Source organism: Poecilia mexicana, unplaced genomic scaffold, assembly GCF_051168715.1.
Source record: "Poecilia mexicana isolate PSO_F unplaced genomic scaffold, ASM5116871v1 scaffold_8, whole genome shotgun sequence".
In the NCBI taxonomy this organism is placed as follows: Eukaryota; Metazoa; Chordata; class Actinopteri; order Cyprinodontiformes; family Poeciliidae; genus Poecilia; species Poecilia mexicana.
The window spans coordinates 9,165,783-9,179,954 of NW_028263377.1; the positions used below are offsets into that span (position 1 = coordinate 9,165,783).

The window sequence follows — 14,172 nt, forward strand, 5'->3', positions numbered from 1 at the left end:
AAGAAAACACAAACTTTCACACGTACAGCGTGTGCGCGAAGGCTACAACACCCTCACGCGCGAAGCTGCGAACCAGCACCTCCTAACATTTACAGACAGATTAAATGCACGTCGTTTGCCACCGCTCCTGTAGACTTGTTTTCAAGCCTGGTTTCCTCTCTACCCATCTTCAGGGTAAACACTGCCTGCTGGAGGCCGAGCTGAGCTGCGTCAAGGACCTTCTGCGGCGAGAAATCTACCCCATTATCGTTTATGTCAAGATCTGTGAGAAAAATGTCAAGAAGCTAAGGTAAGTGGAGCACAAAACGCTCCACCTGTGCAGTGAAACCTATTTTTTCCAAATCCAAACACATGTCAGTTCTTGTAATGAGCTAATGTTTCCACGCTGGAGGTTAGACAGAACACACTCTGACGACTCTGTTTCATGCTTTCTTTTTGAGCTACCTGGAAAGATGAAGCAGATAAAACAAATGGGCAACCATTTCTAAAAAAAAAAACCAAAAACACAAAAAAACACTGCCTGGCAGGTCTGTTCCGTGGTTTCTGCTGTTTCTAAGTAAAATTACCAAAAGATTCTGACGTGTCTCTGGGTGGATTCTGTGACGTCTTTGAATTAGACGGGCCGCTGCAGCTCTACACGATCTCGGCATCAGAGACACTGGGTTCCAAACATCACCGCACTCACCACCGCAATGCTGCTTCCTTCCTGTTTCCTGTCCACACAGGAAGCTGCCTCTGCGCGTGGAGTCGGAGGAGGACTTTGTGAGGTTGTGTCGGGCGAAAGAGAAGGAGCTGGAGGCCATCCCTTGCCTGTACGCCACCCTGGAGCCCGACTCCTGGACGGGGATGGAGGACCTGATAAGGGTCATCAAGGACAGAATTTTGGAGGAGCAGAAGAAGACGATCTGGGTGGAGCAGGACCTGCTGTAGGCCTCCTGTGCGCCAGTCTGTACATTTAAATACGTGTGTAGCTAAATGCAGTAAACCACAAAACTTGTAAATCTACTGTAGCTCTCGTTTTATATTTATAGTCAGACTCAAAGAGGCACGTCCTTGAGACCCAAACAAATGCATTATGTATTTTGTAAAATTGTATTTCAATTTTCTAAAGATAAACGAATTTAAAATCCCTAATGTGAAGATTTTCTTATTAAAAAAAAACATCAGACACAGGATGTGCTGCAGGCAAATGTTTTTTTAGCAGCTCTTGCGGTTAATGGTAGTTTTTAACCAAGATTAAACTGCCATCTAGTGGCGAGGTTTGGTCATTACAGAAACAACAGTTAAACCAACCTAGTGAAAAACAGTCATATTCCACAAATTAGAATATCATTGAAAAGTTAAATTACCGCAGTAATTCAGTTCATTTAGTGAAACACATTATATAGATTAATTACACACAGAGTGACTCATTCACGCATTTTTTTTCTTTTATGAGGATTTTATGCTTACAAGTAATGAAAACACAATTATAAAAACATTTTAAATACAGAAATGTGGGCTTATGGTTAAGTATGTTTAATACCTGCTTAGATATTGTTATTTTCAAAAGCCAATTTTAATCTAAAAGATGAGTGCATATTCTGTTTTATTGAATCTGACTGCATTTCACTTTCTATGACATCACAACCACATACTTCAGTGTGTTTTATTGGGACTCAATGTGACCAAACCAACACAGAATGCTGCAGGATTGCAGTGGAAGGAAAATCATGTGGCTTTTCAGAAGCTTTTATGAATAAATATCTGAAGGACATGGTGCATTTATCTTTACTAGAAGTCTTTTTTCCCACCACGTGTCATGTCAAGACATTTCAAGCTTAACAGGTAAATGAAAAAAACAACAACTACATGTGCCTAAACAACTACAGGATATCTCAAGATGAAATTTTGACTAACTGCTTGACTAATTTTAATGCAGACAAGCTACAAATAGGAAGCCTTTTTGAGTGGATGAGTGAAAGGAGTGCTGTTGAAGGTGCAACACTGTCAGATTATTGAGAAGCTCAGAAATCCTGCAACTTATTTGTAAAGGGAATATTGCTGAAGCAGAACTGAATCCAACAACATATAAACGACCTCAAAAATATCAATAAATTCACGAGGGACTGACTGAAAACTAAGCAATTGAAATTGCTGGACTGAGTCAAAGTCCAGATTTGTAGAGTAACTTGAAACCTGCAGCGCATGCAAGAAAACCCTCATATATTATCTAAGGAGCAGTGCAAACTAGTCTCCCTGAAGATTAATAGCGAGGTCTTAACATGAGGAGGAAGGCTGTCCAAACTTGTACCTAGAAAACACATTATTGTTGATATCTATCTTTATGTTTTAATGAGTAAAACATGAAGAAAAGCATTTTTAAAAAGCATCACAAGTGTTTATTGTGGTTTTCTAGAGGGAAAAGTGGGAATTTTGAGGAACATATTTTCCAAGAAAGCCAAACAATCGTACATGCATGGAAAATATGTGGGAAAATATTCCCAGTGCGGCTCCTATCAGGTATATGGAGCAGAAAAGCTAAATTTGGTGCGCTACCTCCCCCACTTTGTGTTGTAAAACTATCTGTGTGTGTAAGGAATTGAGCCAGCTGCTAGGAAAAAAAAGAGATTACACTAAGCAAATGTTTTTCACAATGTCTGATCCCTCACAGATTAGGTTACAACATGAATCAGCTAACTGTCTTCACTATCACCTAATCAAGATAACGATTGTCACAGTGACTAACTGTAATAAACTGTTTATTATTTTTCTCTCGTTCTTGTTATTTTTTTTTTTTACATTTAATGTTGCAGTCGGGTTTTTAAAGTTATTTTTAACCATCTGTTCCCGTGGGAAGGATGGAAATACGTGAATCATCCCGGATCAGAGAAATGTCATGTTGGAGCTGACCCAGAAAAGTGAATTTATCTCCCCCTCACGAGCTCACGTTGCAGAAACATCAGGCTACCAAACTCTCGCGGTGTTTCGCTCTGAGATCCCGCTCCATCTCCCACGGAAAAAACAGCGGCTCTCATCACACGGAGCGCCGACAGGGCAGGCTCAGCTAACGCGACTAGAGGAGCCGAAAGGGAAAAGAGGTGAGGACGCGTAGTTCTTACATGCCTTTGTTCTTTTTTTTACATAAAAATATGACCATAATACTAAATATTATAAGGTTTTATTGCTCATTCCTCCTGCATGCTCCTTTGCCCCAGTGCTTTGGACTTGTTTGACCGTTAGACACACTGACAGCGTGACAACCCCACCGTGACCACTGAAACTCGGTGTTTTCTTTACCCACTCGTCTTACGTGTTCGCCTAAATGCACCGCACACGACGCTGTAACCGAGCGAGTCCCGGGCGGGTTGGGGTTTGAGGGCTCCCGGGGTGAGGGAACAAGCCTCCGCTCGTCCGTCAAAGGTAGCATTGTGTCCGGTCTGGCATCCGCTGAGGGCTGCTGCGGACTGGACGGAGGGATTCATATGAGCCGAGCGGTCAGCCCAGGTTACAGACGGGGGCGACGTGGTGGGAAATTAAATTCATACGGACATCAACTAAGGTGAATGGCACGACCTCAAAGTTCAAGCTCTTTGAAAATGCATGGTGGGAAATTAAATTACTCTGATTCTCTAATCAGTTTGGAATAATTAAAACACAAAACTAACCATAATGCTTTTTAAATCTCTTTTAATATAGTGTTATGGATCCACATTCATAACAGTAGCAGAAATCATCACAATAACTTCATTTGGATTAATCCTAATGTAAAGTAAAACAAAAACAAAAAAACATTACAATTGATGACTATTGCAACATTGTTAATAATAGTCTCTTTGTTTTCCACCACTGTTCTGGATTTTAAAGACAGTAAAAATCCATCCAACCAACTAAAGTTGTTAACATTCAGAGTTTGAATGCCCCCTTAAATGTTATTACATCATTATAAGTAACACATTCAAACAGTGCTTTGCTATTAAAATGTCACACACAATGAAACTGCATTGGAATTTGATATATTGTCCAACTCTAATTCAAATTGCTGAATGTTTTTAAACCTAGATGGTCAGTTATTGTGACCTAATTTAAACCTGCTTTTCCTTGCTGATTCAGATTTTCAGCTTTTCTTTTTTACCAACTTTGACCTATTTGAATATTTTCTTCTTGCCTATAAGACTGCAGCGTTTCCCCCAGAAACCTGGCTGAACCCGGCAGAAGGGGTGCAAGGGCAGCAAACTGGTGATGCACCATGTTTTTGTGTTAAAAATGTTAAAAGATACACAAATTCAGAGGTGCAGGAACAGGCAGTGTATGTGAAGCCCATCAATGCGTCAACTATAAACCTAGCTTAATCTGTCTTTACTATCACCATTACAGGAGTATAAAAAGCCTCATTTAACTTAAATAAATTATGCTTAGCCTGGTGGGTGGGTAAGTAAGGCCTGGTGGCCCACCAGGCTTATAATACACTGGGGGAAACCCTGGACTGAAAACACATGAAAAAGAGGAAATAAATTTGCTTCACCATCTTTGAAAGTGGTTGAGTAATTCAGAAAATGGAGGCGTTCACATTATTATACCACTTATGGATGAATTTGATGCCAACATTTATCTGAGTTTCACTCGATGCGACTTTAAAACACGGAAAGATTTTTACAAACACTCCAGCTTCAGTGGGTGTTCTTGCTGGATTTCCTTCTGAAAACTCAGAAAATCACCTCAAACAGACTCACTGGTGTAAGCTTGGTTTTTAATTAAGCAGTTAAATGTAATAAATGTGGGGCATGAAAGGAGAAAAAAAAATTCAGTTTCTTGATGGAGGTAATTGAATGAAACAGAAAAATAGTGGGATTACTGCAGCTATCCCCACTTACGCAGTACAAGCATAAATCTATAACCCTTATCTTTTTACTAAACTCAGAATAAATTGTTTTCTTAATGTATTCGAAGGCTAGAAATATGGGATTATTCAAGTTTTAAACAGGAAAAACTGAGAATAAACTTGGATTTGTCAGAACGTGACCTGCCTGGTCCGAGCCGGTCAAAGGAAAATGGGCAGCCTTTGACCCAGCACGAGTTATTTGATGCGCCACTAGTCTATGAAATGCAAACTGCACCGAAGCACTCGTGTTGTTGCCGACGGCAATGATAAATACAACACGATGTAGTAAGACAGCAGCTGAAATGTCTGTAGGGAGGAAGAGGAGAGATGTCTGCTGCCTCCTAACAGACGTTTCCATGTCAATAATTGCCTCTTCGCTTCAGGGGAAGACAAGCTACAGAAACACGATGCATGGCAGCTCCAAGTTTAGAAGTGAGTGGGGTGAGGGGGGGGTGAGAGAAAATGACGCTCCGTGACTTTTGATCCTAACAGGAAGGAGAAGTATAGAAGACTGGAGCCCAATTATCCCCGAGATGCAGGAAATGCGACTCGGGGACGGAACAGACACTGCCTCCACTTCAGACCCTTCCAAGCTAATTAGCGCGCGAGCACAGTGAGCATCTGTGTGTCTCCCTCGTGCAGCGTGCGCCGAGGTCAGGCCGCGAAGCGTTTTATAACCGCCTCTCCCTTCAAGGGTGGCTCACACTGGCACTTTTATTATCTGAGGAGGGCGTGGCATTTAAAGCAAACACTGCTGCGGGCTTCAGCGTATCCCTCTTTGGTATGCCGAGTCTCCCTGACCTGAAAATATCTGACAAACGTTTGTGATCTTGCTGCTGGGAAGCGGTGTGGGGCCAGAATGCTAAATTCAGCACAAGCCTTACCATAAATCACGCCCGAGACTTCCTCAAACTTTGTTTCATAACTTCAGGCACTGAGGAAGGAAAATGAATGTGTGTCTTTTTATTTACTGTGTGTAAATGTTTAGTTTTAACTGTATATAACTTGAAATAATTTGTAATAAAATAAAAAATATGTAATCTAAGTAAAATCAACTTTCGCATCTCTTGGCAGGTTTTATTTAAACACCAATAACAACAAGCAAAGCATTAAAAAAAAGAATAAATCATTAATAATAATTTATTTATTAAACAATAAATCAGTTAATTGCATGATAAATTAAAACGAGTTCAATAATATTCATTTGCATGATTTATTGTTTTTCTCTTTTTTCCAAAAAGTGGGTGATAAAAATCTTCAATCTGGTGTTTTGGGCTTAACTATCCCTTTGTTTTTTGAAGGACAGATTTGTTTACAAAGACTTCATATTTCATTTTATTTGTTTATTTTGGATATTTAAAATGTCTTCAATTTCCAGTATTAAATGTAGACTAAAATAAGAAATTGATCAATCTTTGGGAATGTGTTCTTGCAGTACTATGCCTTTACCATTATATTTTTTGAAAATTGTCTCAAGGCAACAATATTATCGTTTATCGCAATAACTTCTGGGACAGTTTATCGCCCAGTAAAATTTGTTATCGGGACAGGCCTGCTTGTTTTGCTTAAATCTAAAATCTGATGAAGCCATCTAAAATTATCTTTGAAAAACATCTCAGTTAGTTTGCTCATATCTTCCACCAGAAAACATTAGATGGTGTTGCTGTGATTTGTGTGACCTTGACTTTTTGTTGTTGTTTTCAAAAAGAGACAAAGAACACGATTCAGATGTGATTTAATAGGATTTGTCGTCATCCGTTGGATACTTTTTCTCAAGAGTCCAAACATGTGTTTTGTGTTCGTTTCTCCACAGGTCATTGACGGGCCGGCTCCAGTCCTGCCGTCATGTTTGGCCCGATCCGACCCCAGACTCCTCTGAAGCCGCTGCGTCTCTAACCGCACCCGCATGGGGCTTCTGGTTTGTTTTTAGCCCCGCAGCAAAACCGAGTCTCCACGTCCCGCCGGTGCATGCATGAGAAAACACGCAGGTGTCTGTTATAATCTGCTGCCATGGCAACGCCGTGCAGACGCCCTGCAAAATCATAAGTCTGTTGCTATGGTGACTCTGTAGCAAGCAGCTGTCACTATGGGAACATCCAGGATGTTCCGCATTTTTGTGGTTCTGGGCTCGGCTTTCATGATCCTCCTCATCATCATCTACTGGGACGACGTGGGAGCTGCTCACCTCTACCTGCACACCCCAGTATCCCCGGGCCCCAAGGTCCCCCACCCGCCGCCCCAGCCGAGGCCCCACACCACCCGGACCCCGTCCTTCCTGTCCGACATCGACGCCTTCGTCAACCAGTTCCTGGAGCCGGGAACCGGGGAGCCCACGGACACGGTGCCGGTGGACTCCAGCAACCAGTCGGAGAAGTCAGAGGAGCGCTACGTCCCCCGGAGGGAGTGGAAGATTCACTTGACGCCGGTTGCCGCGGAGCTGCGGGAGAGGCAGGTGAGCTGAGCTGACAGGCAGCTTTAGACGGAAAGAGGTGGATAAAAGGGTCAGACAAACCGTGACCTAATCGTGACTAAAGTTGTTAGGGCTGCAACTAATGATTATTTTACTAATCTATTATTCTAATGATTAATTGGATCAAAGCTAATCTGTTGAGTTTTTTTTTAGATTAACCGATTAATAATTGAATACCGAAAGAAGTTTAATAGGATACATTTTTTCTTTTTAACAGAATTTGAACCAAGTGAAGCTAAAACTATCCCAGTTCTGGGTTGAGCATATTTACAGAGAAAGTTTTTTTTATATATATATCTTAAATGGTAAATGTATAAGTTTAATATAGTTTAGATTTAATTACTGCTCTGAATATGTTGCTCTTTCAGCAATTAGCATTTTTTTGAGTCTGTATGCCCCTGCTAGCAATTAATAGCTGACTAAATTAGTTGACAGTTATGTCAGTAGATGATTAATTGTGATTAATCACAATCTGATTAATTGTTTCAGCCCTAATAGTTGTAGATAACTGTTTACCTAAATCTGGTTTTCCATCATAACTTCCAGTTTTTGTTTTGATAAGTAGTAATAATAAGTCGTACATGTTTTAGTCAGTATTTGTAGCAGGAATGTTCTGCTGTCAAACTCAGATAGTAGAAACGTCTCGGCCCACAAGGTCAATTCATAAAAGACTTTCCTTTCTCACCTTTTGCTTTTTGCTACAAGAAGTTGCTTTTTGTGCAAATAAACACTCAATTATTCATCCTGAAATGGATGTGGGGATGTTTTCTGCTGAAGAGAGAAAAGCATCGCATAAATATGAGGAGTGCATTGATAAGTCTATTGCTGCAATTGACAATTATTTCTGGTGATTGATTATTCTATTGATTCTTCTGAAGTTGAATTCATTAGTTGGATACAAAAATTGGCACTTTCTTCAGATTTTTTATTTAACTACCAATTCTTTTTTTATATATATACAGTAATCGAACTACATTACAAGATATAATTCATTTTTTAAATAAAGAAAACATCTAGTTGCCTAAAATTCAATAACATAGCATCCCTCTAGTGAATTTGAACCAGGTGAAGCCACTAGAGGAGTTTTGGGTGAAGCATGTTTACAGACAAACGTGATTTTATCTTAAATACAAAATGTGTGTGCATACATATATATATATATATATATATATATATATATATATATATATATATATATATATATATATATATATATATATACACACACACATATATATTGTAGTTTTAATTGTTGTTCTTAACATGTTTTTTCACCAAATAGCCTTTTTTTGAGTCTGTATACTGCATTTAACGATTAATCGATTGATAATTAGTTGACAATTATTTTAATAATTGATTAATCACGATTAATTCAATTATTCGTAAATAAATCTGCCCCGATTTCTTTAATGTTGGGTGATCTGCAATCAGCCAATGCCAACATTTTAAACCGATCTTTTCCACTGATCTTATCTATCTCCACAAAGGTTAACTTAACAACATTTTCGCCATATTTAGTGATTTTTTCAACAAAAGAAATTGCTATTGGTCGGAATCGACAGGTCAGACTTTTAAAAGATCCATGATCGGCCAGAAAACTGCAGTCGGTTCACCTCTAATAAAAACACTTGTACGTGTTTAATTTTGATGCTTGACTCTTGTTGAAATAATCAGTGTAAAAGCCAACATGTGATATTTATTGCATAATTGTTTCTCCAAATGGAATAATCAGGAAAAGAGGCGACGGTTACTCCAGGAGGTCTGCGCCAACGACAGCGTTTCGTTTCCGGGCAAAAACCGTTCGTTTGATGACATTCCTAACAAAGAGCTGGATCATCTCATTGTGGATGACAGACACGGCATTATCTACTGCTATGTTCCCAAGGTACGCATGGTGGTTAGCCAGTTTGGTACATTTTGTCACATTTATAACATCGGGTTGATCTGTTTCTCTACTGTGAATGTAACTTCAGGTAGCGTGCAGCAACTGGAAGCGCATCATGATCGTCCTGAGCGAGAGCATGCAGCAGGACGGCGCTCCTCAGAGAGACCCTCTGGCCATCCCCAGGGACCTGGTCCACAACAGCAGCATGCACTTTACCTTCAACAAGTTCTGGAAGCGCTACGGCAAGTTCGCAAAGCACCTCATGAAGGTTAGTTCTGAAAAATACTGCCAACTTAATTTCATGACTGTGTTCAGATCACAATGCATTTTCTGACCTGAGAAAGTAGACGCTTCAGCACAGCCAACATCTAAATGTCGTGAACACAGTGGTCTGGCTGTTAACTCTCCACTAGATCCGTCCATCGTCTCCTGAACTTTGTTGCATCCTCGGTCCACAGCTTCAAGTCGTTCCTTCACTTGAAGCCAAGATTTTGCTTAACACTGGAGCTGTGATTAACGATTATTCTAGTTATAAATTAATCTATTTATTATTCTGACAATTAACTGATTAATCATTTGAACATTTTGAAAATTTTTCATCTTAGCCTGTTTTATGCAATTTTAGGAATAAATTAAAACATGGAAATAAACAATGCATTACTCTTTAAGCAAGAAAATATACATTTTATTGCCTAAAATCCTTTAGTGAACTCTTGATAATTTGCTGCAGAGGATGTATCTGCAGCATCAACGTGTGGAAAGCTCTGTCCCTTTTCCTCAACTTCACATGAATAAAGTGAAAAGGTTTTTCTAATTGTTTGATTAAACAATTAATAACTGCAACAGGAGATTTTTATTTATTTTAGTTTTTTACAGAATTTGAGTCAGATGAAGCTAGAACTGTCATTTGAGGAGTTCTGGGTAGAACCTGTGTAGATACCTTAAATTCAAAATGTATATATTTTGTACAGTTTTTTTCTTCACTACTTCTCTGAATATTTTGTTCTTTCAACAAATGGCCTCTTTTGAGTCTGTAAGCTCTAGTTAACGATTAATTGATTGCTAAATTAGTTGACTGACTATTGAGAATGTTTTGCTCTAAAATGCAATAGAGTATGCCTTGATATATATTTTTCTGGTGTATTTTAAAATAACGCTGGACCTAACTTTGGCAGGTGAAGCTGAAGAAGTACACCAAGTTCCTGTTTGTGCGGGACCCGTTTGTGCGTCTCATCTCCGCCTACAGGAACAAATTCGAGATGCGCAACGAGGACTTCTACCGGCGCTTTGCACAAGTCATGCTGCGCCGCTACGCCAACCAGCCCACGCCTCCGGCCTCCGTGGACGAGGCCTTCGCTCTGGGCGCCCGCCCGTCCTTCTCCCACTTCACCCAGTACCTCCTGGACCCGCAGACCGAGAAGGACATGCCCTTCAACGAGCACTGGCGGCAGGTGTACCGCCTCTGCCACCCATGCCAGATCCAGTACGACTTCGTGGGCCACCTGGAAACGGCGGAGGAGGACGCCGAGCACCTGCTGCGCCTGCTGCGGGTGGACAACGTGGTGGAGTTCCCCACCTCGCAGAGGAATCTGACGGCGAGCAGCTGGGAGACGGACTGGTTCGGTCCGGTGCCTGTGGAGGCACGCCGGCAGCTCTACAAGCTCTATGAGCCCGACTTCCGGCTTTTTGGTTACGACAGGCCAGAGTCCATCCTCAACGAGTGATTGACTCGTTGAGGATGGACTCTCATCCTCAACGCGCAAACGCCCGGGCGAAATGTAGTTTTTAAAATCACAGGAGCGGGCGCCACAGCCCCAACGGCCAGCGAGAGGCGCCGTGTCTTTGCTGGACTGAATGTGCACATGATTAGAAACACTCATGGCGTCCTTTCTGCCTCATTAAGTCACAGAAGAAGCATGCAGTTACATTCAGCTGTGTGTCCCTCTGCCCTCTTTAGGGACTTTAACCTCCATGTTTTTATGTGATGCCATCTGTGCCCACTTTTGTGACTAAATTCACACACTTTGGTAGCACTCTGTTTAAAAAACAAAACGATGCACAGAGACCGTTTTGGTTGCGATTGCACGGAATTAGATTATTTTTTTGTGTTGCTAGATTATCTTAAATTATCACTGCACTATCAGTAGTTAGCTGGTTCATTTCACATTGTTTAAAGTGCAATGTTTTTAAGCATGGAAGGGATTTTATGTTGAAGTAAGTTTATTTTTTACCTCGTATCCACACTTTAAGAGTATGTTTTCGTGCATTGAAACCGAGCTGATTAACTTATATCGGTTATACAAGGTTCTGCGTGCAAAATACGTGCTATAAACTCAGTACAGCTGCTGGCGTCTGGCTAGTTTTGAAGCCGGTTGCCACGATGTAGCCTCAGCATAAGGAAGCACAGCAGCAGGCAGCTGGTGACCTGGGTTTGTCTCGGCTTGTCTCAGACATATTCTTACGGTTACTAATACAAAGATGTGCCTCTGCTTGTTTTTCAAAAATCTCTTTCAAAGGGAAATCTCTCATTTGTGTCTTTGCTTTTTGTTTTCTTTTCAGACAGGTCTGGGTTAACTCACGCCGTCATGATTTCACGACCTTAAAACAAATATTCATAACAATTGCTTGTAAGTTTACTTCCCTTGGTAAAATTAGTATTTCATAGGATCATGTAGATTAAACTTACTTTACAAAAATGAGTCTGAGGACGCTCTAAGCTTTATTAGAGCCACTTAAACACAGCAGATCATGAATACGACATAGTAACTTATAGAAGATTATACAGAAGTACATGTGAAAGTGGTTACAAAATGAGAAAAGTGCAGTTAAGAGACTTAAGGTATGAAAACCTTGAGTAAAAATATCAGTATTATGGTACTAACACAAAAGGAAAACAAAAACTAATCACAGGTTCTCTTTGATTCCACAGAAAATAGCATATTAGTTTATTAAACTTTCAATTATGCTGCCTATAATGTAGGTGAAAAAGTAGCAGAAATCCAATCGCTGAATTTAGCTGTGCTCATTGCTCACACCTTCCCTTTCTAGCGTTCAGTCAGTCGTCTTAAAGCAGCACTACCTTTAGTTTCACACCAGGTCTACATGTATTTTCCCAGCCGAAGCGAGGGAGAAGTGTGGTGGCCGTGTTTCAGCCTCCTGACCGGCAGGAGCAGCGATGCGTTGCTCTTGAAGCCAAACTGTGGAAGAAAACCCTCGCGGTTTTAAGGCCGTAACTTTGTAAACCTTGTTATACCTCCACACCGATAAGAGTTTATGTTAAAGCAAATAAAATGACAGGTTATCTTTTTCACATTGTTAATCTCAACTTTTTCTTTAAAAAAATGCAACATGATCTACTTTTATTTCAAATACATGTTTAGTAACGATTAACGAGGAAGATGGAGGGCTGCCTTTAGTTTCCGTCTTTTTGTAATCAATGGGAAGGTGTAGCATTCTTTCAGCCAGCTGACCAGCAGTGTGCAGCAGCATGTGGGGGAGGGGGAGTGGAGCATTACTTTATGCTTCAAATACTTTATCTGAGAAGGAATTTTAAGACGTGGAAACGGTCTGATGGTTTTAAGATTGTAACTTTTTAGAAGCTTCATATTGGTAGCAAACCAAACAAACATTACGGTAAGGAAAAACGAACACAACAAAAATGGAGAACAAGCGAGAACCCGTTACTGATGCTGAGCTTTGCTGCAGACGGCAACTACATGCTGTCCTTTACCCCTAATCATGATGTCCACAGGTTGCTTCTGCGTTTATTATGCGGCGCATTGCATTGTTTTTGTAGCATTACTTTGAGCTCTGATGAACTCCTGCACAGCTGGAAGCTGGTTCAACATGAATAGTGTTTAGTTAAAAGGAAATATGTGAGGCTGGAGTTATGGTCTTGATGAATCGATGGGTTTAGGTGATGAAAGTGAGGAAAAGACAGTGCCTTTGGTTGCTAAAAGTTTACACAGCTTAAAAAAAAGAAAGTATTTTTATAGGACTTGATTTTTACTAAGATCACAGACTCACAAAAAGGAATATTTGATATACTGAGTGTTGATTTCAACTGCATTTAGGGACCAAAAGAAAAACAAAGCCTTTTGGCTGAACTGTTAACGTGGGACTTTGCTATAAATCTCTCCGTTTGTTTGGATTCTCCTTCATTGTGCTGGTGTTCATAGTGTCACACTCCATGCTGGATGTCGCTGTTGTTCAGACTCTTTGTTGTGATAGACACAGACGTGTTGGTGTTTCTTTGTTAATGTTTTTATTTTTAAATATGATCTTTATGCAGAATTGTTTACGGGGCGGGGGGAAGTTTTGTCTTCATCTTGTGGCCATATGCTGTGGGTGTGGACATAGTCCACCTCTGCTGTGTTTGTACTGTAAGTCCTGTTGTATTTTCATACCTTTGGTTTTCTATTCATCTTCTTTGTTGATGTTTCTTGTGTAAAATTCCAACTTTTGATTTTTGTTTTTTCTTTCTGTCAATGGGCAAAGGGGAAAAGTAACATCGAAACAGAAATGTTTGCAAGTCAAAAAAGGAATTTATTTATGGTTCAAATAAAACAAATGAATATGAGTGTGTGGTGTTTTTTGCAAATGACAACTCAACATCACTAATTAAAGCTACAGAAACAAGTTACATTTTAAGTCTTACAACAAACATACTGACAGACTTTTAGGTTCTCACTATGTCTGTTTTGTCTAATATGTTAAAATCTACATTTATCACACGCTAAACTACTCCGGCCTTGGGTCTGCTGGCTCCTGGGCCTGATTTTTTCTCTAAAACATTCCAGTAGTAAAACACAACTAAATGCTAATTAGCAGGGATTTGCTGCCATCTAGAGGTCAAATTAAAGAACTACAACTGGATCCATTCAAAACACCGTCCAGAATCACTTCTTTCGCTCACAGAAAAAACTAAAAAAACTGATCTTTGATTTTTGTACATTT

The 14,172-nt window shown here is 40.2% G+C and overlaps 2 protein-coding genes across 4 annotated transcripts in view; both read left to right on the plus strand.

Annotated features, from left to right (window-relative positions):
• Positions 1–1,134, plus strand: part of card11 (caspase recruitment domain family, member 11) — a 36,412-nt gene extending 35,278 nt beyond the window's left edge. For all 3 annotated transcript variants that reach the window (XM_088008193.1, XM_088008196.1, XM_088008194.1), the window contains exons 24-25: positions 174–289; positions 726–1,134. In XM_088008193.1, coding sequence (XP_087864319.1) covers positions 174–289; positions 726–930 — 321 coding nt within the window. In that variant the 3' untranslated portion in view covers positions 931–1,134. The remainder of the gene's footprint in view (positions 1–173; positions 290–725) is intronic.
• A 784-nt stretch (positions 1,135–1,918) lies between these two features.
• On the plus strand, positions 1,919–13,795 carry chst12a (carbohydrate (chondroitin 4) sulfotransferase 12a). The gene is made up of 5 exons (XM_088008197.1): positions 1,919–3,080; positions 6,675–7,313; positions 9,064–9,216; positions 9,305–9,484; positions 10,392–13,795. Exons 2-5 carry the CDS (start codon positions 6,948–6,950, stop codon positions 10,938–10,940), a joined length of 1,248 nt encoding a protein of 415 aa, XP_087864323.1. The 5' UTR covers positions 1,919–3,080; positions 6,675–6,947; the 3' UTR covers positions 10,941–13,795.
• Positions 13,796–14,172: the final 377 nt, after the last annotated feature.

Bases quoted from the DNA above. Each gene is read 5' to 3' on its own strand.
- chst12a (XM_088008197.1), top strand. From the start codon at position 6,948: ATGGGAACATCCAGGATGTTCCGCATTTTTGTGGTTCTGGGCTCGGCT. The intron at 7,314-9,063 runs GTGAGCTGAGCT...TGGAATAATCAG, and splicing joins CGGAGCTGCGGGAGAGGCAG to GAAAAGAGGCGACGGTTACT. The intron at 9,485-10,391 runs GTTAGTTCTGAA...TAACTTTGGCAG, and splicing joins TCGCAAAGCACCTCATGAAG to GTGAAGCTGAAGAAGTACAC.